This window comes from Thermoascus crustaceus (assembly GCF_041956765.1).
Source record: "Thermoascus crustaceus strain CBS 181.67 unplaced genomic scaffold VTN00scaffold_4, whole genome shotgun sequence".
Classification (NCBI taxonomy): Eukaryota; Fungi; Ascomycota; class Eurotiomycetes; order Eurotiales; family Thermoascaceae; genus Thermoascus; species Thermoascus crustaceus.
In genome coordinates, this window is record NW_027192530.1 from 2,153,005 (window position 1) to 2,179,204 (window position 26,200).

At 49.6% G+C, this 26,200-nt stretch overlaps 9 protein-coding genes across 9 annotated transcripts; 5 read left to right on the plus strand and 4 right to left on the minus strand.

Moving 5' to 3' along the window:
• Window positions 1-1,579: 1,579 nt before the first annotated feature.
• On the plus strand, window positions 1,580-4,065 carry VTN00DRAFT_7372 (uncharacterized protein; the record flags this gene model as incomplete). Its single annotated transcript, XM_069434112.1, has 9 exons — window positions 1,580-1,765; window positions 1,835-1,888; window positions 1,956-2,562; window positions 2,617-2,825; window positions 2,884-3,397; window positions 3,454-3,597; window positions 3,660-3,754; window positions 3,824-3,894; window positions 3,954-4,065. The coding sequence occupies 9 exons, from the start codon at window positions 1,580-1,582 to the stop codon at window positions 4,063-4,065; spliced, it is 1,992 nt and encodes a 663-aa protein (XP_069287426.1).
• A 469-nt stretch (window positions 4,066-4,534) lies between these two features.
• Window positions 4,535-6,150, plus strand: VTN00DRAFT_7373 (uncharacterized protein; the record flags this gene model as incomplete). Its single annotated transcript, XM_069434113.1, has 2 exons — window positions 4,535-4,840; window positions 4,900-6,150. 2 exons carry the CDS (start codon window positions 4,535-4,537, stop codon window positions 6,148-6,150), a joined length of 1,557 nt encoding a protein of 518 aa, XP_069287427.1.
• A 931-nt stretch (window positions 6,151-7,081) lies between these two features.
• VTN00DRAFT_7374 (uncharacterized protein) lies at window positions 7,082-8,302 on the minus strand (the record flags this gene model as incomplete). The annotated part of the gene is made up of 3 exons (XM_069434114.1): window positions 7,082-7,622; window positions 7,722-7,829; window positions 7,953-8,302. The coding sequence occupies 3 exons, from the start codon at window positions 8,300-8,302 to the stop codon at window positions 7,082-7,084; spliced, it is 999 nt and encodes a 332-aa protein (XP_069287428.1).
• Window positions 8,303-8,656: 354 nt separating this feature from the next.
• Window positions 8,657-10,262, plus strand: VTN00DRAFT_7375 (uncharacterized protein; the record flags this gene model as incomplete). The annotated part of the gene is made up of 5 exons (XM_069434115.1): window positions 8,657-8,682; window positions 8,780-9,611; window positions 9,677-9,732; window positions 9,807-9,954; window positions 10,026-10,262. 5 exons carry the CDS (start codon window positions 8,657-8,659, stop codon window positions 10,260-10,262), a joined length of 1,299 nt encoding a protein of 432 aa, XP_069287429.1.
• A 1,083-nt stretch (window positions 10,263-11,345) lies between these two features.
• On the minus strand, window positions 11,346-12,055 carry VTN00DRAFT_7376 (uncharacterized protein; the record flags this gene model as incomplete). Its single annotated transcript, XM_069434116.1, has 5 exons — window positions 11,346-11,360; window positions 11,412-11,545; window positions 11,605-11,697; window positions 11,765-11,839; window positions 12,028-12,055. 5 exons carry the CDS (start codon window positions 12,053-12,055, stop codon window positions 11,346-11,348), a joined length of 345 nt encoding a protein of 114 aa, XP_069287430.1.
• Window positions 12,056-12,966: 911 nt separating this feature from the next.
• VTN00DRAFT_7377 (uncharacterized protein) lies at window positions 12,967-13,752 on the minus strand (the record flags this gene model as incomplete). The annotated part of the gene is made up of 8 exons (XM_069434117.1): window positions 12,967-13,047; window positions 13,111-13,127; window positions 13,202-13,299; window positions 13,362-13,373; window positions 13,435-13,451; window positions 13,503-13,534; window positions 13,594-13,644; window positions 13,716-13,752. The coding sequence occupies 8 exons, from the start codon at window positions 13,750-13,752 to the stop codon at window positions 12,967-12,969; spliced, it is 345 nt and encodes a 114-aa protein (XP_069287431.1).
• Window positions 13,753-14,187: 435 nt separating this feature from the next.
• Window positions 14,188-19,115, plus strand: VTN00DRAFT_7378 (uncharacterized protein; the record flags this gene model as incomplete). Its single annotated transcript, XM_069434118.1, has 13 exons — window positions 14,188-14,194; window positions 14,396-14,563; window positions 14,619-14,653; window positions 14,731-15,277; window positions 15,332-15,929; window positions 15,988-16,132; window positions 16,249-16,875; window positions 16,924-17,228; window positions 17,275-18,154; window positions 18,207-18,501; window positions 18,553-18,782; window positions 18,830-19,032; window positions 19,112-19,115. The coding sequence occupies 13 exons, from the start codon at window positions 14,188-14,190 to the stop codon at window positions 19,113-19,115; spliced, it is 4,044 nt and encodes a 1,347-aa protein (XP_069287432.1).
• Window positions 19,116-20,091: 976 nt separating this feature from the next.
• On the minus strand, window positions 20,092-21,237 carry VTN00DRAFT_7379 (uncharacterized protein; the record flags this gene model as incomplete). The annotated part of the gene is made up of 5 exons (XM_069434119.1): window positions 20,092-20,451; window positions 20,513-20,694; window positions 20,760-20,850; window positions 20,911-21,043; window positions 21,107-21,237. The coding sequence occupies 5 exons, from the start codon at window positions 21,235-21,237 to the stop codon at window positions 20,092-20,094; spliced, it is 897 nt and encodes a 298-aa protein (XP_069287433.1).
• A 3,217-nt stretch (window positions 21,238-24,454) lies between these two features.
• VTN00DRAFT_7380 (uncharacterized protein) lies at window positions 24,455-25,590 on the plus strand (the record flags this gene model as incomplete). The annotated part of the gene is made up of 3 exons (XM_069434121.1): window positions 24,455-24,542; window positions 24,610-24,843; window positions 24,899-25,590. The coding sequence occupies 3 exons, from the start codon at window positions 24,455-24,457 to the stop codon at window positions 25,588-25,590; spliced, it is 1,014 nt and encodes a 337-aa protein (XP_069287434.1).
• Window positions 25,591-26,200: the final 610 nt, after the last annotated feature.

Consider the following 26,200-nt stretch of genomic DNA (forward strand, 5'->3'; position numbering starts at 1 on the left):
CTGCCTTTGATCAGCTTCTTGAGCACGTTGCAGTCCTTCTGCAGCTGTCAGAATGCCCCCAGTAGCCATATATAATCTAGATCCATCCCTTTTTCTTTTTTGGTGTTGATTAGCAGCTTATAGCTCCTTATTTTCCTGTGCAAGAATGACTGCATTATACATTGCAATCTGACAGCCCTTGACTAGTTGATTGTTATGAACCAACAAATTAGGCGCTGTCCAACACAGCCCTGCATGGCGAACGATAACCCGCAAGGAAGGAAGATAAGGAATCAGTTATGTGACCTGGAACATCCAGGATACCAGGTGTATCAGGTGCACAGACTGGTATACAAGGTATAACAGTATACCATGGAGATAACATACAGAGAGGGTATACAGACAACATGGCAGAATATACCATGGGGTATACCAGAAGGGGTGGTATACAGGATGGTATATAAGGACTAGGCTATATAAGGATGCTCATTACATTGTGTAGATAGCTTTAGTTCTTTATGCTCAATAACACATTGTACTTGGTTATATACTGGCAGGTCAACAGGCTAACCTACTATTGGGTATACATACTTAATAGGCGCTCTACTTCACCTTAGTCGCGTTACCTATCAGTTGGTTTACTTTATTGTGTCTGACATACGAAGTCCAAGCCTCCCTACCTCAGACCAAGCCACCGTTGCGACTCGGGACCGAAGGAGTGCGTAACATCGTAGTGATCCAGTCACGTGATGCCTCCCCCTTCTGCTTCGCCCTCGAATATCTGTAGGCTGTGCTGTAACATCAGTCCATAGCTTGTTCAAAGGCTCCTTCTGTTATAGCCTCACCTCCGTGAGCGCTTTAACACTTTGGATCCTCACATTGAGCCTTAATAATTATATTTGTGGTTATATCTTGATTGAATCTCAGGATGCCGATTAACAAACTTGTATACTCAATTCTTGCCAACAGAAGGGCTATTTCAATTAACAATGTATATAAAGATACTCCTTAACCATGGGGATCAGGACCCCGTGGTCAACTCAAACAGCAATCTAGATAGCAATATTGCTAGTAACGGCCTATTCATCCATCTCTTTCTCTTACTTCCTGTCCTCAAGATAAACCCAACGAGCCTCCACCTAAGAAGTCTTAGGTCCGCCGTTACACAAAGTAGATCTAGGCATATCATATGCACGCGCAGCAGCCCTAATACTAGGGAATTGACCATTTTGATAAGCTCTAATAGCTAGAAGAATTCTACCTTCTTTAGAGCTGTCTTGATTGCTTTGTGGTGCTGACATATTAATTGAATTTGTTGAGCATGTTGCGTTGTGGTGGTGAGGTGGCCAGCTCGGGGGTTGATTACGTTAGTTAGTTATCGGTGGGGCTTACGTATTCAGGACGCACGTGACGTGGCGGTGCGGCCGGCTAGCTCGTCGGCCCGTCGATCCCCGAGTACGGGGTAACGTGGTTACGTGGGCCAAAGCCACACTCGGACGTTGGACAGTCCTGGTAGTATTAATATTAATCAATCCCCATATCCGGCCCTCTCTGTCCAAAAGTCTTTTCCTGCAGGACACACCAGATTCCCCAATTCCCCATGGTCGACACCCCAGTCGACGACAGCCAGGCGTCTGGCGCGCCTTCACACCAGGACGGCGAGGTTCCGCCTTTGAGCGCCCGTCCGCCGTCCGCCAGGAACCCGGGAGGAGGGGTGGAGTTCACCAACCCTGGTGCTCTCGTGGACGAGAAAAAGGACCGCCTGGACAAAGTCTTGCAATCCGATGTGCGTAATTGGCATGACGATGATCAGAATCACTCGGCGACTTGAAGCTTCTGACAACCGGCTGGATAGATTGGCGTCACGACGCTCCTGACAAGACTGAAGCAGAGCATCGCTTCCGCGCGGGTCTGTAGCTGGCCTCGGTCGCAATCACTGCTGCCTCCAAACTTGTATTCGCTGACTGCATGACCAGGACTTTGCGACGTTTCTCAAGAAGCGAGCTTCACTTGAAGAGGAACATGCCCAAGGCCTTAAGAAGCTCTCTCGTTCTGCATACGAGGCCGCGCACCGTATTGAAAATCGCCAGGGAACCTACAGCCAGAGCTACGAAGAAATTAATCGCATTCATGAGCGAATGGCTGATCATGGGCTGCAGTTTGCTGTCTCCCTTCAGCAGATGTCAGAGGACCTGCAAGAGCTTGCAGCGAATATAGAACGTGGTCGCAAGCACTGGAAGCAGACGGGACTGAGTGCGGAGAAGAAGGTCCAGGACGCGGAGAGTTTGGCGGAAAAAGCCAAGGCTAAGTATGACTCCCTGGCAGAGCAGTACGACCGTGCCAGAACGGGGGACAAGCAATCTGGGAAGTTCGGCTTGAAAGGTCCCAAGTCTGCTGCCCAATACGAAGAGGATCTTCATCGCAAAGTGCAGAATGCGGATAGCGACTATGCGGCCAAAGTGCAGGCCGCTCAAGTTGCCAGGCAGGAGTTGATTTCTACACTTCGGCCTCAGGCCATTCAGAATATACACCAGTTGATTACGGAGTGTGACTCCGCACTCACCTTACAGCTGCAGAAGTTCGGTACGTTCGGAACATACCTTTGAATACTAGTCCTACCATGTTGACCACTGCTAGCGACATTTAATGAGAAGCTACTTCTTGGCAAAGGTCTCTGTGTAAGTCCACTGAAGAATGGACAAAGCAACGGAGCTGTTGGTCCAAAGAGCCTTCGTGAGGTTATCCAGCAGATCGACAACCAAAAGGATCTCAACGACTATGTCCTGAGTCACTCGAGCAACCCTGGCGTGACGTCTTCGGCAGAGATCAGATATGAGCGTCATCCGGTGAGTCTAGACAATTCGATTTCTACACCTTTTCAAGTGCAATCCTTACTTTGGACAGACTCTCGCATCGCATACGGCACCAGCATCAGCCCCTTCCCTGCAGCAAAGTGTGCAAAATAAACGCCAATCAACCGTGCTTTCTCCCTCATCTTTGCCTCAGCCATCTGTCGGTTCTCCCCAGACGTCGCCGCCATCGACGCAAAACACAAACCAGATACCCCCATTGTCGTTTCAACAGCAGACCGACTCATGTTCCTCACCGCAACAGTCACAGCAGCATTCTACTTCAATGCCGCCTCCACAGCAGCATCATATGGCTCATTTGCTGATGGCGGGACAGGGCCGCCCGCCCACACAGCCTGGGAGTAGTTACCAGCAGAGTTTGCCACCGTTAAATCCTGTGTTTGGTGTCTCACTCGAGGATCTCTACCGCAGGGACGGGACCGCGGTTCCTATGATTGTCTACCAGTGCTTTCAGGCCATAGAACTTTACGGACTCGATGTAGAGGGCATCTACCGACTTTCTGGAAGTGCGAATCATATCAACCATATGAAATCTCTTTTTGACAATGGTAGGGGCTACTGTCGGTATACATAACGCTTTGCCGTTCTCACATGCTTTCCACAGATTCATCGCAAGTGGATTTTACGAACCCAGAAAGTTTCTATCACGACGTCAACAGTGTTGCGGGATTGTTGAAGCAATTCTTCAGAGAGTTGCCTGACCCTCTATTCACATCGCGACACTACTCGGAATTTATAAATGCTGCACGTAAGCATCGCTAGAGCTCCTGTCTGTTCGGATCATGTATCTTGATTGTCTTACAAATACAGGCATGGATGACGATATCGAACGACGGGATTCATTGCACGCCATAATTAACAACTTGCCTGATCCCCATTATGCTACATTGCGAGCTTTGATCCTGGTGTGTAGTAGACCGTCGAACCTCAAGCACAGTACCGGTAGAGCTCCGTCGTTGACACAAACCTTCTAGCATCTCAATAAGGTCCAAGAGCACTACACACACAATCGGATGAATGCTGGCAACATTGCGATTTGCTTCGGGTAAGTGTATGAGTGGGTCATGTATGCACGTCGGCATGGTAGGGGCTGACATTCGGCAGGCCTACTCTCATGGGTGCGAATTCCGGCGGCAATATTGCAGACGCAGTCTGGCAAACCCGAGTTATTGAGACGATTCTCCTAAACACCTTCCAAATATTTGATGATGACTAGTTTTCCGGGGCCATTTCCCGGGACCTACTGGGTCTTGCCACTCTCAATTCGACTTTTATGACGTTGGTGCCTTTCTGTGTGCTGGTATTCCTTGTCGTTTGCGCGGTATCTGTCTACCCTTCGAAACAATGTACATTTTGTGTTCATACGAATGTGTCATGTATATCCATCAGGTATATAGAATGAGCCATCTCTTGTGTGATCCTGGATGTATCGGAAGCAGACTCGGGTCCGGCACCCGACGTGGGGTCTGGAGTACTCCGGACGGAGACCCCGCACCCCGGATTAACCCCACACAAAGTCAAGATGATCGTCCAGCGCAGGATCGATCCGCTGGGGGGGCGGGTTCCGACCACGCGCCTTCGGATATCGTACCTCGCCCTAACATATACATATACGGGGCAGTTTATCTCTGCGTCCACAATGCTTTCTCTTCAAGGCCCCATTGTCCTCTCTTCCTCAGAACATCATGGCACAGGACGTCATCGCTTCCTTCCTCAGGACATATGTCCTCTATCTCATCCCTGCAGTGGTGGTTCTCCGCCTGCTCGCAAATAGATTCAAGCCCGGCCTTTCCAAGATCCCTGGACCAACCATTGCCGCCTACACGCGGCTCTGGAGGCTTTACGACGTCTGGAAGGGCGATGCGCACAACACAGCGATCCGCTTGCATCGAAAGCATGGGCCCCTGGTGAGGATTGGCCCAAAGCACATTTCGGTGGGCGACCCCAAGGCGATCCCTGTCATCTACGGCTTGAAAAGCGGTTTCACCAAGGTAGGTCTCATGATTCATCGCAAGTGGCAGCATCCACTGATCGTTGTGACACGGTCCAGACCGCCTTCTATCCCATCCAGTGCATATCGTGGAACAAAAAGCCCCAGATGAACCTTTTTTCTACCAGGGATGAGCAGTTCCACCGCGACCAGAAGCGGCCAGTGGCCAATGCCTACAGCATGACGTCACTCCTCGAACTCGAGCCCGCCGTTGATTCATGCACAGACATCTTTATCTCCCAATTGGGAAGACTTGCAGACTCCGCCACCCCTGTGGACCTTAGTGCCTGGCTGCAATACTACGCCTTTGACGTGGTGGGGGAGTTTACATTTTCCAAGAAACTTGGGTTCCTCCAGGAAGGCCGAGATGTTGACGGCATGATCGAAGCGATAGAAGGCATGTTGGTTTATTCCAGTCTCTGCGGCCAAATTCCTGAGGCCCACCCCCTCTTGCTTGGAAATCCGCTCTTCCCTCACCTTCTGCCGAGCATGGAGAATTGGAACCAGGTCCTCCAATTCACCCTAAAGGCAATCAATTCGAGGTCATCACTGCAGCGGGACGGTGAACTTGAAGCTGGTGGAGAGGGCGGGGGAAAGGACATGCTGTCTCGCTGGATGGCGATCCATCAGGCTGATCCTGAAAAGCTTTCCACGCGCGATGTTGTCGTTCACCTGTCCACTAATGTCTTCGCTGGGTCTGACACGACAGCGATTGCCCTCCGCGCAGTCATATATTTCCTTATCCGCCATCCGGAAAAAATGGCGAAAGTACGAGCAGAACTGGATGCCGCCGACCGTGAAGGCAAACTCAGCAGCCCAGTCTCATACCGAGAGTCCATCACTCACCTCCCTTATCTTGGAGCAGTGCTGAAGGAGTCCATGCGCCTCCATCCATCGGTGGGCCTGATCCTGGAACGCCATGTCCCTAGATCCGGCGCCACCATATGTGGCAGGCACATCCCGGGAGGCACAATCGTGGGAATCAATGCCTGGGTCCTACACCGAGATCCACATGTCTTTCCAGACCCCGATTCATTTATCCCCGAGCGTTGGATTGAAAGTCCAGAGGAAAAGCTGAAGGAGATGGACCAAAGCTTCTTCGTCTTCGGTTCAGGGTCAAGAACATGTATTGGGAAGAACATCTCACTCATGGAAATGCACAAAATCATACCGCAACTGCTAAGAGACTTTGAGATCAGTCTTCATAAGCCGCAGGAGAACTGGCATACGAGGAATGTGTGGTTTGTTCAGCAAGAAGGACTCATCTGTGATTTAGTAAGAAGGGCTAAACTGTCGCCCAGCTTGGATTAGGCTCTTGTTCAAGAATCAATAATCTTGATTAAAGGGTGTAAGGTTCAATGCCATCTTTTGAGTGTCAATCTGGAGTCTAGGTTACAATCTGTGTGCGGTAGGGTAAACTATCGTCTAGCCTCTTAACTTCAGCACAGCAGAGCACACCAGACCAGCTGACCTTCGCCTTGATAATTATTAATAGGTACATGCTCACACTTGACAGGTGGTCAGGTAGAATTTCCATGACTTTAGAGAGGATGCATCTATATAATCTATCTAAACATTGTAACTATTGCACCAACTACACTTTTGCATTTTTATTCGCGTTCCGATTGGCCTGTTGCGGTGGCAGAATCTCACTGCCTGCAGGAACTCCAGGGCGCGGTTGCAACTGGTTGCGCAGTATGACTGCCACCCCTTCCCCCTGTGCCTTCTGACAACCTGTTTAATCCCTTCTTTTCAGAATTCTTTGAGGATCCCTTCGTCAAGTGCTTTCAAAATCCTGAACAAGTCTCCTGTCAACTAGCAACTATGTTAATGTAGGCAGTAGTTATAGTGTAGGCAAAAAGATCTATACTGCGCCGCCATAGAAATCTTGTATATATGTACCTAGGTACGTACATACGTGGATGGAAGAAAACATGATGCAGTTGTACAACGGCAGTTTGAAATCCCGGTTTACGAGTGCCGTAATAAATAGAGGACATTGAAGACCTGAAGTAATAGAAGGGGAAAAGTATACAAAGAACAGGGATGGAACATGAAGACATTCATCAACAGGCTTTCGGAGTCCGGATTTCGAGTAGGGTTCGTTCTGCCTTTTGTTGTTTCAACAGAAGACGAAGCCACAAAGTCGGACTATACAGGGTCGAGAACGAAAGTCGAGTTGAGACAGATACCCAGGTCATCACGGGGGTTCACCTGCTCTTGTCAACCCGATCTTACGTTTTCACCTCCGACCTTCCATCAGTTCCTTCGTAGCGGCCAAACGTTCAGAAAGCGTTAGACCTGCTGCAAAGAAAGGACTGTCAAGATCTTCTACCGTTGTGGGATTCGTGTGACCCCAGATACGCCAGTCTTCTTCCTCACCCATCCACCTGAACTTCTGAAAAACAATGTATTCGGTGCAGTCCTGCTGCTTAACCGCCACTGGCTCCTGGCTGGCGGATGTGGACTTGGTTTCTGACCTTAAAGAAGGGGACCCTGCTGATTCCTGGACTCCACGCTTGGCTGGAAGGGACATGGTGCTGGTCGATTGCCGGCTCGTAATCCGCACGACAACCTGCCGAACGCCGGAATCCGGCCGCTCCGGAATCTGGGTTACGCGGTCCGAGACAACGCGTATCCCTGTGAAATATGTGGCAGGGGTACGGTTATATTTCTCTAGCGTCCAGGTGATTCGCTCATCACTGGGACGGTTGGCGATACGGGCGCTGAGGCTATTTGAGAGACCAGTACAGCAGATTTTGCGAATAGTGTTAACGTCACCTCTGTTTCACAAATATATTCGGTTAGTAGAGAAATGGACGACTGGCACTGAGTTGTGAGTTGCCTATGTGGGGAAAAGAAAGGGCGAGGTCTGGACATACGCCGCAAATGCGGTATACATTCTCTGGTGAAGTTCGCGAGCCGCCTTTCTCCGCTCCCTCAGACGGAGGGGAAGTCCTTTATTGAGCCATTTGCTATATGCCAAAATTCTGTCGACCAGTCAGCAATTCTGTGGTCCGCGCGTGCCGTGACAGGAGAGCAATCCGCCTTTTACGGCCAGAGAGAACGGTTGATATCCCATTCCCACATTTTTTTGAGAAGGCGAGACCCACCCCAGGAAATTTTGAAATCCCGTTTTCAACCAGAGCCATTCCATGTGTAGTCGTTGCCGGGGCTGCTCGAAGAGTGAAGGCATGTCGCGCCAAAGCGGTCGAATAAAAGTGCCCGGCAGAAGACCGATATCTTGAGGCAGGCTCGACCAAAGTGATGTGCGAATACGGACCTTCGCGCTCGGCTGCGCAGGCGGCTTCAATGAGACATTTTGTGAAATTCCCCGCGCTTTGAGCTCGGGAGCCTTCGAGAACGACCGACATTGTCCATGCGCAGCGGCGGATGGGGAGACGGGTTTGGAGGATCGCGCAGCAGAGAAGAAGAGACCGGAGGAGCGCAGTGAGGACGCCATGGTGCAGGAAGTCGATCCTCCGCGGGGCATGGCGGAAGGATTGAGGACAGCAGGAGACCAAGAAGGAAGTTTTAGAGAAAGACGTTGAAGAGCTCGCCGCATGTTTTCGCTCGCTCTCGGAGCGGGCTTGACACGTGACCTCGCGCTCCACCGCCTCGGGACAGGGAGTTGGAGATGGAGACAAGAGACCGAGACGGAGAGACAAGAAAGAGGGGAGGAGAGCGAGGTGCGGAGGGGAAGAGGACGCGGGCGATGCTGACGGTCAAGAAAGGCTGTCTGCTGTTTGACGCAGTTCTATACCGGTCCATAGCAGTATATATCTAGGTAGGCACGCAGTCTGCTCGAAGCAGCCGGATGAAGGAGAGCATCCTCCTCTCGCTGTATGCAGACAGCGTCGGCCTCTCCAGACGGACAGTTCTGTAGAGACCTGGATGTCGACTGTTAAGCATCGGTCGTTGTTCTGCTGCTGAGGTGGAGCGAAGCATCGAGTCTCCACCGCGCTCGTCCCTTTGCCGCATTGCCAACCGGCGGTCACAACCTCCTCTCCTCCCGTCTTCATCCTCCCTCTCCTTCGTCCATCTCCATCTTTCATCTCCCATCGGTCTCCGTCTCGCCTCTGCTGGCCCTGGTCTCTCATCGTCATCGTCCTCAATCTCATCGGCTCTCCTACCACCCTCGTCTCCAGGGCGCCTTGGTGCCTCGCTCTCCGCTCAGACCAAACCTCCATATCCACCTCCGCACGCGCCGCGGCGGTACATGCCGTAGAACAAGGCTGGCTTCCACCCGCTGCGATGCCTCTTCTTCGCCCATCCCTTCCCCCATCTCCTCCTCTCAACCCCAGCTGATCGTCTCCCACCCGGACTCGGGCCCTGCGACGCCTCCGCCGCCCTTCGTCTCTTCTGCCCCTCGTTCCCCGGACCGTCCCGACGACGACGCAGCAACCCCTTCCTCTCCATCCACCATCGTTCCGCCTTCCCCAGCCTCTTCACGTTCCGGATCGGCCTCCAACGTTTCTGGTCGCAATGACTCGGCCTTGAACTCCTCCTCGACCTTGCACCCACGCGTCGCTGTCATTCTGGGAGTCGATCGCAAGTGGTACGTGCCGCTGCTTGTGTGCCGCGCCCTGAGTACAGCCCCGGCAGCGTGGTGGGGGCTGCGATGTGCCTTCACCTTCCTGGCGGAGCTGCTCCGTATCCGGCCCGGTATGTGGCGCGACGGGTGGGCAGCTGCCGTAGTGGGCAGCGCTGGCGCAGATTGGGACGTCGAGAGGAGATTCAGGGTCACGGAGGTGGCATTGGCGATCATGTGGGTATGCAGAAGATATAGTCCGTACGCCGGATACGAAGAGATTACGCTAATATGTTGAAAACCTAGTGCTGTGCCTCCGCGTACCTCTCCTACTTCTTCGCCGACTGCATGATGTCTCGCTGGTCCGTCATCGCTCCCCCGCTATCGCGATCCACGTATCCATTCAGAACACTAAAGGTCATCATACCACCGACAGGCTCCTAAACTACACTCCTCCAGCTGTCGTGATCCGCCTCCTCACCACCAACGGTCTGATCGCCTACCTAACTTCCTGGGTCCTTTATCTATCCGGTGCATCATCGGACCCCCGCCTTTTACTCCCGGCGTGGATATCGATAACAACTGTGCGTCTCCTTTTCCCTAAAGAAAGAAAACTACCCGGTCTAAGCGTCTCTAACCGAAAACAATGGAACAGACGCTGACCTTTGTATATCACGCTACCCAAAACCATGCCATGATCAAGCGCGAGACGACAGCATCAATCTCAGTCTTGTCTGTTGCTAGTTTCGTGAGCATGTCATCACTGCTTCTACAGCTACATTTGACGCGGGAGAATGAGCCAGAAGTGCCGGCGTTTGTAATAGGACGGAGATTGTGGGACTGGGTTGTCGGGACTTTCGCAATTGGGAATGGAAGCGTTGGAGGCCAGTAGTATTAAGACACAAAAACCTCTCGGCACTTACCTATTTTGCCTTGTTAGGGATTCCCCCCCCCCTCCTTGTCGAGGGTGAAGTTGTAGGGTGAATATATTGATCAAGAGGGTTATGCTGCTTCTAATTGATCTTGTCATAGCACTGAGATTGTGTCCAGATGGAACCTTTGATAACATATCCAGCTAGATGAGTAGAGAGAATCGCTTTTAGAATTTTGAAAGGGATATATGTATGAATTATATTGCAGAAAGGGATATATGTATTGCAATAATTCTAGTTGTGACATCTGAGTTTACATAAAATGACATACCGTCATATGGACTCCAAGAGGCATAACTGCATATACACGGGATGTGTCGACTGCACGTATGAAAATGTAAACGACATGTAGGAAAGACAGAAAAAAGTCCTAAACAAACTTGTAGAGGTCGGATCTTACAACACAATAATACTTAAGGCTTTCTAGACCTGTCGAGTCGTCCCATACAGCTTACAAGCTTACAAACCTTGGGAAACAGCGGGGATGAGACATAAACTAAACTTTATTCTTGTCCGAAACGACGGTGTAGACATAATGTAACCCCAAAGGGGAAACCAAATGACTGAACAAGAGGATGAAGACAGAAGGCAAAGGAACGGCCATGTTGGGGTGACCACCGTTCCAACCAAGCAGAACTTCTAATCCACCAAGCGAAAGATTATCAGAATGATATTCTTAAACCCAGCGGAACAAGCTAATAAATAGGAAAATGACAGATCATCTATGCAGACCATGGGTATCTACCAACGCCTCGTCCCGTCGTCATCCCGTCCCGATTAGACCAGTCAAAGAGTGTGCCGTTTCCTCAGCGTTGTTCTTTTTTCGTCCGTCAGGGGAAGGCAGCTGTAGCAATGTCTATTCGACAAACCTAGCATGCCGAGCATAAGGAATAAGAACAGAAGATAAGTTTCGTGGAGGTTGACGTTGCACACCCTGGCGGCGAGTTGCAAGGCCACGCAGGGGAAGGGCAACTGATAAAACTCGTTCCGATCTGGGGAGATATACTGGGCGGCGGGGGGCGGGACGGACGTAGCATCTCACTCTAGAACCCATGGACCTGAAAACTGTTAGTGGGGATGTGACTTTCACTTGTGATGCTGGCACCCACCTTGATCGTCTTGGCATCGAGTTCAAGCCCTTCCTTCTTGTCGACTAGAAACTCTTGCACATCCTTGCGCTGGTCTCCTTGCAGCTGGATCACCTCGCCCATCTCACTATCATTGACGATGGTGCCATTGCACGCTGACGAAATGTCAGCACGTGACATCCAATGATCGGATGGTCGGGATATGACAACATACCGAACTTCTTCTTGATGACTTTGAGAATCTTCTTTTGATCGAATTTCTTGGGGAGACCTTGGACCGTGGTCAAAGTCTTTCGACCATTGCGTTCTGCGAGAGCAAGGCTGTTAGCGCCAGCCACTTGAGATTAACAAGAACAAGGTATTGGAGGACGTACGTTGGATCCGTATATGGATGTAATTTTGAGACTGTTTTGTCTCGCCGGTGTCTTCGTCAGCTTCGGCGAAGGGGTCTGCAATTTGGACAGAGTGCACGTGTCAGCCTCAAGTCACAACTATGAATCTACCCCGCTAGGAAGTAGCCCAGCGCCCTGCTGCATCATAGTTGATCACCTGGACAAGAATCTCCAGCTGCTGCGCAGCAGACCACTGTGCTGTGCGTTTGGGAAAGGGAAGCGCAGGTGATGTGGCGAAGACTCACCGAAAGTCTTGAGGTTTTCGATGGACATAAACCCGTCCTTTTTTGTAAATGAACTAGAAAGGGGTCTGAGGTAATAGAACCGGAAGGTGAGAATCTAAGTCTCTGTAGAGCTGAAATGACTGCGAGCACAAGAGATCAGGGATGATGCGTAGATGGGAAGTGGGAGAACGAAGGGTGGAGTGGGAAGAGAAGAGGTGAAGAGCCTTTTGAGGGGCGGGCAAAGCGTCTGTCTGGAGTGAAGGGGCGCCGTGGAGCCGCGAGCGCTGGCGCTGGCAGCTGAGTCAGCAACGGTGGCCAACCCGCTCACTGGTCGAAGGCGGTGTCGGCGAGCATCTGGCATCTTCTACAGCATCATCGTAGTCGCCGTCTTTCCCATGACCGCACATCCCTTGCTCCACAGGCCCATGGGACCATAGAAGGAAATACTCTGGCTGATCCAGGCTATAATCGCCGAGTTTGCAACAGGCTTCCTGTGCGATGTCTCAAAAAGACATAGAACTACGGAGTACGTGCCACATTTAGGTATCTGCAGAAGCACTAGGTGGACGTCTTTTCTTTTCTTTACTTAACCTCCATTTTCTGCTGTGTGGTCTTCTGGTTTAAGCCATAAGCTTCGTTATATCACAGTAGTATCAGGATGAATAGTTGATCTGGTGGCGTCGCTCCATAGATCCCTAAAATCGAATCCATCGCCAGCTTATTTGATTCGACAATACACGCTATCTGTTTGTCCTTCAGATATAGAAAATTGCCCACCAACCTGCCGTTACCATCGCCAAGAAGGAAATTTGCTGCACCTACTAGGCCTGTACCCTCCGCATCGTATATTCAACTTTCTCTTTTTTGCCCCCGTCTTATGTGTTAGTAAATACAACCTCTCACCTGTAGGTTACGGTCATCTGCAGCACCGGGAGGGAGAGAGAGGGAGAGCCGTATCTCCTACTGGGATGGTGCTTGCGAACCAGCTGCAGTGGCACTGCTGCGTGCCGCCGGTGGGGGAAGGAAGAGAGGCAAGTATGTCTGGGTAGAGGGTCAGGATGATATTCTGTTCCTTTGATAGTGGTCAAAGTTCGCAGGACGTACAACTATCAAAGCCATCACTGGATCCGAGAACGAAAGTCAGTGGTTAAGGTTGCCTACACCATCCCACGAAAGCAAAGCTTGGGAAACTCACAGGACATGAAGATAGACATGTAAGCCGGTGTGTTTGCGGTCTTGCGCTGTTCGGGCGTCTCGGCCAGCCAAGATTGAAGGGAAAACACAAGAGATACCCTGCGGATATTGATCATCTGTCCATACTATTAAATATATGATGGTAGGATGCGTGAACGCACCATCCAATCATCCTGTGCGAGGAGCGATTGTGAGAAAGCCTCGCTTGAACTGCTCTTAAGGTGAGCTTCTCACCTGTTCCTCGTAAACATCTAGAGGAAGATCAGAATGGGCTGCATGGACGCGTATGGGGCAGGACATACTGCAGCCATAGGCATTGTACTCGACATAGCGCCTGCACATGACAATTAACCACCACTTCATAAATATGAGCCAAAGTGGCAGCAAACATACCAGACATATCGGCATCACTATTCTGCTTGGGCGGATCGACATAGGGGATAACTGAATCCTCAAGATCCAGGTTAGCAGAACTGCAGCCATCACAATGCGACAGTGGTTGGGGCATAATGTACCGAGGTCCGCCCTTCGCATATCCTTCTTAGACGCCATCCTAAGCACTCTAAAGCCGTTGACAGATGCAGACAGGAAATTTCAAATCAGATCGGCGACAGATTGTGGGAGAGGAGGTAGGCGTTGTTCTCCTTTGCTCAATCCTGCTGACGAAGAGTACAGAGTAGTCCAGTGTTCGAAGCTGTCAACTGGGGCTGCAACGCTAATTCAGTCTGGACCGTCTGTTAACCGTCCACTGGGCCTTACCTTACCGTACCTATGCCAGGGCCACCCAGGTACATACCTACCAGGTACTATATAGTATGTACTTCGTTACACTCTTTTTTTATGCGCCTTACCCGCTCAGTCGACATGCAGAAGAGGGCAGATCTACGCTTTGGAGCCTTTCTTGGTCAACGGCTTCAATCTAAATGTTGAGTGGTAGACCTTTGTCATGCCAAATCACCTAATCTGTACAGTGGTACCTGTCAGTACATGTACCGTATGTATGTACAATTAAGGACTAGACTAGCGCTGTACTCCTAACTCCGCCCTACCTCTCCGAGTACTATCTTGAGGTGACCAACGCATCGCCGACTATGTACTTCGAGTCGACTCTGCTACGCCCTTCACAGCCCCCTTCTCAACCTCCTCTCCTTTTCACCTCAACCTCGCATCCTTTTTATTCCTTTTAACTTTGCAGCCCTTCAAGAACCCCCCTCTTTCGCCTCCAAGCCTCCACCCGCTTCTGCCATTTTCCCCTCTCGACTGAACCACATCTCCGCCTCACCCGATCCCGATTTTCGATCTTCGATACTTCATCCCGGCGAGAAAAGAAAAAGATCACCAGGCAATATCTGTTTTCCGCCAGGTGGGCCCCTAGTCTAAACCTGGACAAGCCTTCCATTCTTACGCTAATCGTTCAGATATCTATACCTCCTACTACCTAGAGACACACCATGTACCTGATATGATTTTCCACCCTTCTGCTGGTGTCCAACCGCCTGCCTATCGACCTAGCATTCTGAGTGGTGACAGTGGACGTGTGCAAAGCCCCCAAGCTCCGACTTGCTCTATCTCTCATATGCGGAGGCCTCGCCAATGGCCGCGTCGCAGCCGCAGAACAAGCAGTTGACCGTCATCGATTTGACGGCAACTGACGCGGGAGCGCAAGAAAGCGAACACACGCCTAAGAGGCCGAAGTTGGATACCAATACCGGTCTGGCTCTTGCTGGGGCGGACGGAAAGACTGCCTTTAAGGTCGGGGAGGTGAGGAGTACATCTGGGCCTGCTACGTTGAGAGCTCCCTCCCTGGCTGGGAGAGGACGGCCGGTATGGTCCTTCCAGGATTTGGTCTCGGAGATTTACGGTGGAGGAACGTGTAGTGGAAGTCCGGGGATGGGCATTCAGACACTGAAATCTTCTGCGTCGCCGCCTCCATTCCCCGTGAGACCATGGAAGTACGCCCCAGAACGGCACTGTAGCAGTGAGACTGGGTCAAGGGAGAGCTCTCCTGAGAGGGAGGTACAGACCACGCCATATCATCTTAAAGCTCCTCCCGTTGCCCCGGTTTTAAAAGGCGATAGTAAGTGCACTTTTGGCATTGCGCAGGCGAAGCGGACTAACCTGCTCCTCGTAGAAGTTGCAGACTTCTCTCCGTGGACCGGCAATCACCCAGAGGATGTTTTGAACGAACAGACCGCAAAGCAAGGGCACTATGATCGCACCCAGGTCTCGCAGAATGAGTCCAACACCGCAAGGCCATCCCTGTATGCGCAACTCAGACATCGCTCAGGCTTGCAGGTGCTGTCGTCAGTCTTAGCCGCGGCGCTCGACAAACGGCAGACCTACAATAAAGTTACTGCCACCTCTACATTCAAACCGCCTCCACGTGTGACCCTTACGGATAACAAGCGAGAAGCCTGGCTTCGAGACCTTGCCAACCCGTCTGTACCACTGCGCAGGCTGAGCCGTACAATTCCGCACGGCATAAGAGGCAAGGTACTTCTCGACCAGTGCTTAAGCAAATGGATCCCCATCGGACGGGCCCTGTGGTTGGCGAAGTGTGTCGGTGCCAACGAGATTCGTGCCTTCAAACGGAAGGGCACAAGCGGTACATTGGCTCTCGGTCTAGAGACAAAATGGGTCCGGGACTGGACAACAAATGTGCAGCAGTTTATTGAGGGGGTTATTAGTTCATGTGGGAAGGCGGACTGGAAATTAAAAATGGCATATGCGTAAGTCTGCATCTGCTGGAAAAAATATGTGAAAAGAAGAGCTGTTAATCTCTTTCAGGGTGAGGCTAACCGCCCGGCTATTCTTTGAAAATCTGCTTGACCAAGACCACCATCTCGAATGGTTCCTGTCTTCACTGGAAATGTCATCTTTAGACAGCCTGCCAATCTGGCTGCTAATGCTGGATATCTATTGGGACAACCTTGTGCGATATAGAAAACGAGGACGAAGGCTGGTTGAACTTCTGCTGGAAAAATTGCGACAGGGAAGTGTCGCCAACCTGCTTTCTGAACTTGGCTTTTAGCTGACCAGTCCTTACAGGCCAAGACAGTTGGACAAAAGGAGCCTTTGCAGCCCATCATCATTCGACTGTCTCATTTTGTCAAAAAGCTTATCCATGAACAGACCTCTTCTGCTGTCCTTCCCATCTCATGGGACAAGTATAAAGATACTTTGTCCTCTTGCTTGAATTTGAGTGACTATATCGACGGGGCTATTTACCAAACTTTGGTGGATCGCAACGCACGCGTGCAGCAAGTCAAAGACCGCTGCAAAGCTGCTCAATTCTCGCCGCAGCGACAAGTCATCTGTCTTCTCGACTCTGCCCGATCTATGTGCGATATGACAGCTATTTCTGAAGCGTGTTTAAGTGCCATCGAAGACAAAGCGGCATTGGTTTCTAAGCTCCTGGAATGGACTGCCACTCCTTTCCGCCGAGGCCTCGTTCGCGTATATGTTGCTGTACGTCTACTACGGAAATGGAAAAGATCTGGAATTGACATCGATTCTCATATCCTTTCCTTCCTAATGGAGATTCGAAACAAGGCTGGACTAGACATGGACAATGTTTATCACGTAATTTCAGAGCTGGTCAGATCGCAGTCATTTTCCGTGGGCAGATACCTGCAATGGTTGATGGCGAGGGGTGTTCATCGCCGTGAGGAACAGGTTGGTTAGATGCTGCGTTTGTGGGACGGACGCTTACATGGCATACAGTCGGTGATGAACGATGTCGAAGTACTCTCGCAGCTACCTGGTAGCCGTCTTTCCGAACACGTACAGAATCTCCGTAAAACCCTTCTAACCCGTGCCGGCTTTTCGGCATCGGAAGAAGATTATATCATAAAAGCAGTTAAAAAGACTGTTCGACAGCGGCTTCCAGATATTTTCCCGGCTGGATTTGACGATGATACTGTGATACCGTATGATGTAACTCAACCGAAGCTAAGCTGGGCAGTAAAGTCTGAAATCGGTCAATGGATACGAAGTGGTATTGCTGAGCATTACAAGGACCTGAAAAAGTGAGTTTCGCTTCTCGGTTACTGAGTAGTTAATAACAAGCTGAAGGGATAACGTCAAAAGGGTTCCCTCTATAGACATAGAGACTTCATCTCTTACCCCAGATGAGTTCTTCATTGTCAGGGATATACTCGAGGGTCTTGGAGATCTCTCGATGCTTGCAGACGTTTTGAATCACGCTACCAACTCCGACAATATTATCGTCCTGCTTTCAGCCGTCGACACTCTTATCTACCATTTCGACTCATTCCATGTCATTGGTGCCACAACTAATCTATTCAGAAGCCTTGCTGCGGCTTGTTCCCGTGTGAAAAATGTTGGAATACCGACCCAGGAGCTAGTCTTCTCTCTAATTGAACTAGGGCTCCGCCTTCCTAATGAGTTCAACACAGTAGCTATTCTTCGCCAGGAGCTTTCCCAGCTGGAACGTAAGTCGACACTCGCGGCATCGTCCCCGATATCGGACCATATGGCAGAGACCTTGAATCATGCAAAACTGTCCTTTAACGAGGGTTTGGATCAGTATCTGTCCCCGGGGAATATCATTGATGAGCATACGTTGGCAAGGATTTTCAAAATGCTCTCCAGACAACTTGAATCGGGAGATGGCGAACAGAAGTTTGCCGCCAACGATACTTGCTGGTACCTCGCCCAGCTAAGATCTTTCAATCCTAAGCAGTTCGACATGCTCTTAATCAACTGGATTAGTAGTATGCTGAAGTCATCTACTCGTCCAAAACTTTCGAAGATTGTTGCTCCCCTCATTGGAGTTGGCTGTGTGACCCTGCAAGCTTTCTTCTCCCTTACGAAGAAGCTTCTACATTCGGAACCTGGGCTGTCAGCTATTCCGAATGTCCTTGGGCTTCACTTGGATTTGCTTGAACTCCTTGTTCAAACAACACCCGGACAACATGGATCGTTGGACTTGGTGAGCCTACTCGCGTGATGCAACTCCATATATTCGCTAACTGTCGATTAAGTTGTCGTACCGATTTCAAATCGCCCAACAAGAATTCCTCTCGAAGCACTGTGAAGAGGCCCTTGGCATAATCCACGACACTGCAGCCTGCTTTTCGACCCAAGTTGTAGCCGAAATTGATGCTGTGCGCTCTTCTTTGGACAGCCGGATAATACCGCTCCTTTGTGACTTGCTTGTTCGAAATCCTGAATCTGTGACCGCTGTTTGCATGCAGAACCTCACTGATCACTATCCGGCATCAATGGATGCTATTCAGAAGGCGTTAAACCTCCTACTTGGACTCGGGGTACAGCCAGGTTTGTTAACTGCTGCTCAATATATCATTATTTATTCTAATTTTTTTCAAGGCCAAACTTCGAGCGTCTTTGAAGCGGAGAAAACTGTAAATATGGCGGATGACTTTTCACTGCCTTTGTGTCAGTTGAAACTTCAGATTCTGTTTAATGCAGATTCTGGAGAGGAGGCTAGAAACGGTCTAGTCGATGTGATGTTCAAGGCTGCAATGACAGATGTTCGGGCTAAAAGGTCGCACTGGGTTGATCTAGTAGCATTAATGAGCAAGGACGCTGTAAGACAGGTAGGTGTTGTATTGTTATATGTTGATTATGATACTGACTTGTCTAGATTCGACAGCGTGCTGAGAAAGGGTTCCTTTCTGTTGCCCTGTCAGAAAGTCCTATTGATGGTGACTCTCTACTTGTAAATGACAAGTCAAATGCTCAGGATACCGCGAAAATGTACCTCACCATCATTGAAGAACTGGCATTCAGTATCCCTGAATCTGGAGTGCCCACTATTGCACCTCTTCTTGTGGAGAAGATGAACTTGTTACTTCACAAGTTTATCATTGCGCAAACGAACCTCAAAAACTTAAGTGAAAACAGAGGCAGTATGATTACCGACCAGCTAGTTCGGTCATTTTTTATCTTCGAGAGGAGCTTTGCCTTTTGGTTTGCTGCTCTTTTGCGGATGATTGTTATACACCGCTCGGCATTCAGTCCTCCCTCGGTGGTGTCCAGGGCACACACTCTTCTGGAACAATCACGTCTACTCATAGTGATTTGCTGCATTGCTTTGTCACGACCTCCATCAAGTCTTGTGCCTCAATCTCCAATCAATTTTCTTTCTCAACATTGGCCCTTTGAACAGCCAACACAACTCAAACCAACATGTCTGCAGACCTACGCTCTTGATGTTGCTGCGTCCCTCATTGATACCATCTCAGAGGAGGCTCGCCAACAATGCGCTCGTTTCTTGAAAGACCGGTGCCCTTCCTTTCTTCATGTTCAGAATGACCCTCGACTACTCTACCTCTTTGGTCCAATAACCGATGTCGCCCATTGCAACACATCTCAATATACCTCCGCCTCATCTCCCGCGGCATGCAGTTCAACGCCATCAGCGAACGTCCCTGTCGGACCTTCCGCTACCCAGTCATCTGCCCCGCCCCTCATCATGACTCCAATGGGACCTGCTGACGATCCAGGCTGCCTGGTTAATCGTCTCCGCATTCACCAACGCGGTCGTGTCGTCGGTTCTTATCCTCTGCGTCCTTGGGAGATGCTAGAAGACGCCGCTCCTATCGTGGGTGTGAACGATACTGCTGTCGGTCTTGGATATTTTGGAGCTCGGAGGGTGAGAGGATAGGTCGGTTTGGGGAAGATGGTTCCTGTTTCGAGGTCGTTTGTTGAAGGTCGGCGACCCTTTATTGCGTTGAATAGTGCGATACCATGCATGATACATTCCTATATAGACTTGATAGGATAAAATTTACACACGGAAACATCAAATACCATTAGTTTACGCCTGTTGCAGCGGATTATTGGCTCAATGATATTTGTATGGGCTATCTACGCAGACTAGATAGGCTGAATCACAATTGAGGACTAGTTTCCATGTCTGTATTCAGCAAGCATCTTGTCCTTCCATACATCTTCAAGTTCTTCGATGACATCCAGAAGAGCCTCTTCGTTCAGATTGATGCTAAGTTCTTGGGCCATGCAGCGGACATAGTCCTCAATTGTGCGACCGGTCTTCGGCTGGAATTGAGATTTGCCGCCTTTTTGGGCTTTTTTGTCATGACTTTCCTCAATTGCGGCCTCCATAGGGGTGGGAGCAGTGACGAATTTGGTGGCACCAAACTCTGCTGCAACAGGAGCCATATGGAAAACCGTGACCCATGGGAATAGCGGACTCCCGTCAACAGGAAGCAGGATCATATAGTACTTGGTGTCAGCTACAAAATGCTGCTAAACGTCAGCCGCATTGCAACAACGATGAACAGAAGCAGCATCAGACATGATGTACCCTGATGGCATCCTTGCAGTCGTCAACGTATGCAAAAGTAACGATACAAACCAGAGTCCAGCTGTAGTCTCGGGGTAATGGCTCAATGCAGAAGGCCTCTATGGGGCCTTTGTTCTCTAGTGCTTCGAGAACATTGGCCGGCGAGATTGGGTCACCTGAGCGAAGGCCAAGCCAAGCCGTCCCTGTATGAGCGCACAAGAGATTAGAGAAATGTTTTCGAGATATAAGGATAAGGACTATTCCTTACTCCTTCCTTTCGCTCTCTCAATCCTTAGCCAGCGACCATGGAGCATTGTAGATCCATTGCTCAACAAAGCAGCGTCTGCATGCTCAACTCTCTGTGATTGTCAGCAGAGTAATTCAACAAATGAAAATGCAACATATGTGAAATAAACTACCTCAAATTGAATAAAGGCAGAAGGTAGCCCCTTCTTCTTATCATATTTGATCTTAACATGACACCTGCCGAAAGAAGAGAACTTCGCTCTCACATCTTCAGCAAGTTTTTCCATGGGGAGCTTTGTTGAAAGGCTAGCTCATGTCATTATCGTATCCCAAGTGTACTTGAGTAAGCATGCTGCCGACATGACTCACTTTCCAACAAACAGACAGGCGGCTGGCAGGAAAAGACCCTGGGAATTCTTGGCGGTCGGCTCTTCGTAGAGTCGATCTCTGCGCCGAGGATAATGGTCAAGTTGGGTACCAGTCGGAGGGGTCACCAACATCATAAAAAAGAAACCACGATGTAATTTATAACAATGGTAAAATGTGCTGACGGAAAGATTGGAGCACCTTGAAGGAATAAATAAGTAGCTGATCGATGAACGTGGTTTACTATGAAGTAGAAAGCCTAATTTTTGATTCGGAAGCAAGAATATCGCAACGCGTAGCAAATATGAATTGGCGAAAAGTCTGAGGAGATTCAAAGGAATGGTGAATTGGGGCGATGGATAATATATATGAGCTGTACCTGTTTTTAAAATTTGGTACTGTAAGAGAACTATTCCTATCTTGTCTTCAATATCCGACACGACCAGTAACGGCAGAAGAACGTACACGAAGAGAGAGGTAGCACCCGGTCAAGAATTCCCCATGCTGTACCTTACTACTTCTGTAGAAAACACTTCCAAAACTCCCTGCGCATGTCGATGAGACAGAATATCAGGAAAGTGTTCCAGCCATCCTGTAGACATGTTAAAATACTATGGATAGGATTTTAAGCTACCAATGGTCAGGTCCACTCATCCCGAAGTAACACACCATCAGAAATAGTATTAGTATCTAGCTGAGGGGTGCATAGGAGCATCCCGGTCCTGTGGGAACCCCAAGTCCCTGTTATGGTTCTATCCCTTATGCTGCACCAACGCCCATCATGGCCTTGAAAACAATAGCTGTGGAGCTCAAACCAGCCATCTAGACAGACGGCTCAAGCGGACAGGCTAGCCTTCTGTTTGCACGGGAGAATCCGAATGGGAATGGGAGAAGGCCATATAAACATCGCTCTGGCTCTGGTGTTGCCAAGAGTCGTGAGGTCCGTCAGGCTCGAGAAGGGTCGAATGCACTGTACGCAGTCAAGTCAGTTAGGTATCCAAACTTCTGAGGTTATATGAAATGGTGCTTCTTATTTGCAGAGCATCATTTGCATGTACTGCGCGTTCAGTTTGTAGTAACGTAATCCACGAGCGGGTCGGCATCCCAAGCGGGTCGGCACCCCAACACATCCGCGGGAATTCGAAGCATCATTATTCAACCAAAACAGCATTATATACAAAAACTTAGGAAATGACATAATTAGGACATTGCAGCCTCCTATATCCTAGAGTATGGCAATCACTGCATCTTGGTGGCGCGCGTGAACGCGGTGGAGAGGCTGGAGCAGCAGTTTCAACAGCAGAAGCAGTAGGAGCTTCAGGGACCTGATTTCTAGATTCTATAAGGTCCCGAGCTTCCTGAACAGAAAGGCCTCCTGTATGAGATATCTGCCTGTTAGATTGCTTGCACTTTTGCTTCTGTCTCTCATTTGCAGCACATAGATCCTGGTTTTCCTTTGCAAGGATGACCGCACTATTCATAGCAATTTGACATCCCTTGATAAGCTGATTTAAAGCTGCATCTGTTGGGCTTGGAGGACTCTGTGTATGTTGCTTTAGAAAGATCTTGATTGCAGTTGCCTGAAGCTCCAATTCAGCAAGATTATGAGGTGTTTCTGGTATCCAGAGGGCCTGAGTATTGCTTGATCAACTGCCAGGTGGTGTAGGAGTCTTAAGCTGGATATGAAGCTTTGTAAGGACCCAATCAGGATTAAATGTCATTAATTCAGTTGCTGCAAAGCCATTGATAAGATTCTCTGGTTTGTAGGTCTCCTTACAAGCATATGGATATGCTGCAAGGAAGTCTAATTTGTCAATATGGTTGATGCCAAGCCGCATCTTATCCTCCACAATACAGCCATATGTGTGACGGCGCTCAGTCATAGTATTATTAGCTAAAACTATGGTAGCTTGTCATACAGAATCGAAAGCATGAGGGGAAAAGAAAGGAAAGGATTCGCGGGGCTTCATGTAACGTGATATATAGGCAAGTAGGACCGGCAGTATCCCAGAGACCAAGGAATGCTCAACACCGCCTACCTTACCGCCTAGGTGTCTGCCGCGCCGTCACAATATGCTCACTTTAAAACAGCAAAACAACTGACATTGAGAGGTTGTAGAAGATGTGATGAATGTGATGGCATGCAGATTGGGATGATGTCATTCTCAGTGCAGATTTGATTGAACTGAGGAGTCAAATGGCTTTTATGGCCATCAAGAATCAGCATTTGATATCTCCTCTTTGTACATGCAGTTATGAATGCTATAAACATGTTTTGAAGCCATGAAATCCCAATCTCATAAGTGGTCCATCTATTAGGACTTGTCTTGATCCTCCAATTATGTGGTAAGCTTGATTCTTTGTACCAGGACTCTTGATGATTCTTTGCTTTGAATATGAGACAGAATGGTAGAGCCCATCCCATAGCATTGATGCACTTGATAGTTGTGACCCATTCACAATTGCCAGATTGTAGAAGAGACGGACAGTCATATATATCAGCTCTAGTAACTACTTTAGCAGTAGCAATTAGGCCCATAGCAAAGCCTGTCTCATCAAAATTGTAGATATCTTCTTCCAAGATCCCATACTCCACAATTGTATGTTGTACAAGATCAAGCCATTTGTGGATAACCTTTGGATCTTCACATTTGGCACACTGATAGTTGTATCTTTGTGATAATCTAGTTTTCAGCTCATTGTGACACTTGATGAAGTTGTAAACCCAGTTCTTTCCAACCTGCTGTGGGGGGGCATTGGGATCGCATTTGGATAGAAGAATATTAGCCATATCTTGTACGGCTGCTGGTTGGGGAGCTGCTCCACACTTATCTATAGATAATATCCACTGTACAAGCAAATCCTCCCCAGTGATTGATAATTTATGCCCATTGGCACATTGTTCAGTCATTGCAACACAGCCGTCAAGTTGATCTTGTAGAGTAGAGTGAGGCACATTGTATAGACACACTATTTGCTGGACATTTGGAATTTCCTGCTTTTTAAAGCAGCAATTGCTAACAGAATCCTTGCCTCCTGTTGAATCCTTTTCTGGGAGGTTGTACACAGTTTTCGTGGCATAATTGTGTGGTGAATAGCGCGTAGTTGAAATCAGAGTACGCGATTTAGGTTGGGTGCCGACCCGGTTGGGATGCCAACCCGCTTGTGGATTACGTTATTTGGTGGGTGGTGACGCGTTATCTTATCTCGGAGATCTCGGTGCCACCCTCCGCCCCGGATAGTGTCTCAGTCTACCCCGTGTTATCACGACTCTCGGCTTCCCCGACCGCTTCTCGTATCCTAGATCAACATGTACCACATCACCTACTCTCATTCCAACTCCCATCCGTTATGATTCCTACCGCGAGGTGCCTGGGCGCCAAGCCAGCCGGATTTTTCAAACGAAGCACGGATGAGCTGAGCCGGCTAACAAGAATAGGTGCGCCTGTTATCTCCATCCTGCCCTTCCCCCGAGAGCGCATGCGAGACGCCTCTGACTCTTGCAGCGTGGAATTCTGAAGGTCTGCATACTCCTACAAAACCATACAATCTCCTCGACTTCGAGGATGAAACAACCGTCGCTAGCTGCAAGACAATGGCCGACCGAGCTGTGGGCGGATACAGCACGGCAAATCTTGACTATGTGCCCGCAGACCCCTCCTCAAATACCCCTGGTCATGCTCGATTTCACGGGAGTATTTCAACGAAGCTTCCACCCAATTGGAGAGTGGAGAGGACAGGTGTGTTTGATATGCTCCTTTTGTACGAGACAGAAACTGATCCGGACGACAACAGGATACGCTGCCTTCCGCAACAAGGACCGTGGTTTCTGGCTCTTTGGCCGTCTCTTCTGGGATGTAGATCCTTATACCTACCTCGCTTTGCGCGTCAAGTCTGATGGACGCCGCTATACTGTCAATATCCAGACAGATTCGATTGTGGAGACAGATATTCACCAGCACAGACTGTATACACGACACCACCGTGCTGAAGTGCACTTGTCGCCGGAATCGCGCGAATCGCCGGCAACGAAATATTGTGGTAGAATGCCTCCGGCGCTCTCAGACATCCCACCGGCGTCAACTATAGCATCTGGCTCTACGGGCTGGGAGACTATTCTCTTGCCGTTCAACTCGTTTGTGCGCACAAACCACGGAATCGTCGTCGAGCCGCAGACCTCCTTGCTTCGTCAGCGCGTGAAGAGCATTGGAATCGGCCTTACAGATCGTGTGGAAGGGCCTTATGATTTGCGCATACACCGGATCTGGGCTACAAACGGGATGAGCGAGGAGGAGATCGAAGAGGAGAGGAGGATCTGCGGTGTCGATGCTTTGCCCGTCGACGAAGGAGTGAGGACACGATGGACATCTAGTAGCCTTGGCATAGAACGTCAGAAACTGGAGGGGGCGGGCGAGGAGAGGAAGTACCAGGGCCAAGAGAGAAAAGTAAAGGGATTGAAGGGCTTAAGAACTGAGTGGGAACGATAGTTTCGGGCTTTCTCGGGACATGGACTCTGTGGTGGCATAGAGCCGTTGCTTTCGGCTAAGATGATCTATGCGAGGCGATCCGTATCTTTCGGTTACTGCCTACAGCCTACCAACCCTTATGGCAAGCAGTTGGCCATATATTGTCAATGCCCAGCTAGGTACCTAGATAGCTATGTACACTCGAGGGAATATCATCAGAACTTGTCAGTATTTCTGTGCAGTCTTCCTTTCTGGAGTCATGACTACCATAGTCCTTGCCACGATGCCCCGGTAATCCTGCCCCGCCTGATGATTACTAGTTCTGAAGTTCCAGCGAGATGGAAACCAGCATCTAGGGTGGAAGTTGGGAGCAAGTGCGTGCGGCTGGGACTGCAGTAGTGACGACCTTGGGCCAGGCTTGGGTACAAGGTGTGAGGAGTGACGTCCTGTAAAAAACGGACTGCTAGCAGTTATGTATAGGAGGGATCGGGCCTTGACATTCTTCATAAATATATTATACACAGGCCGTAGTCTGTCGCGGGGAAGAAGTGAGTCTGTCCATCACCTTGGTACAGACCACGTACCTGTTGCAGCGCAATGGGGGCAATTTGCCTTGGAGATCTGCGGTGGT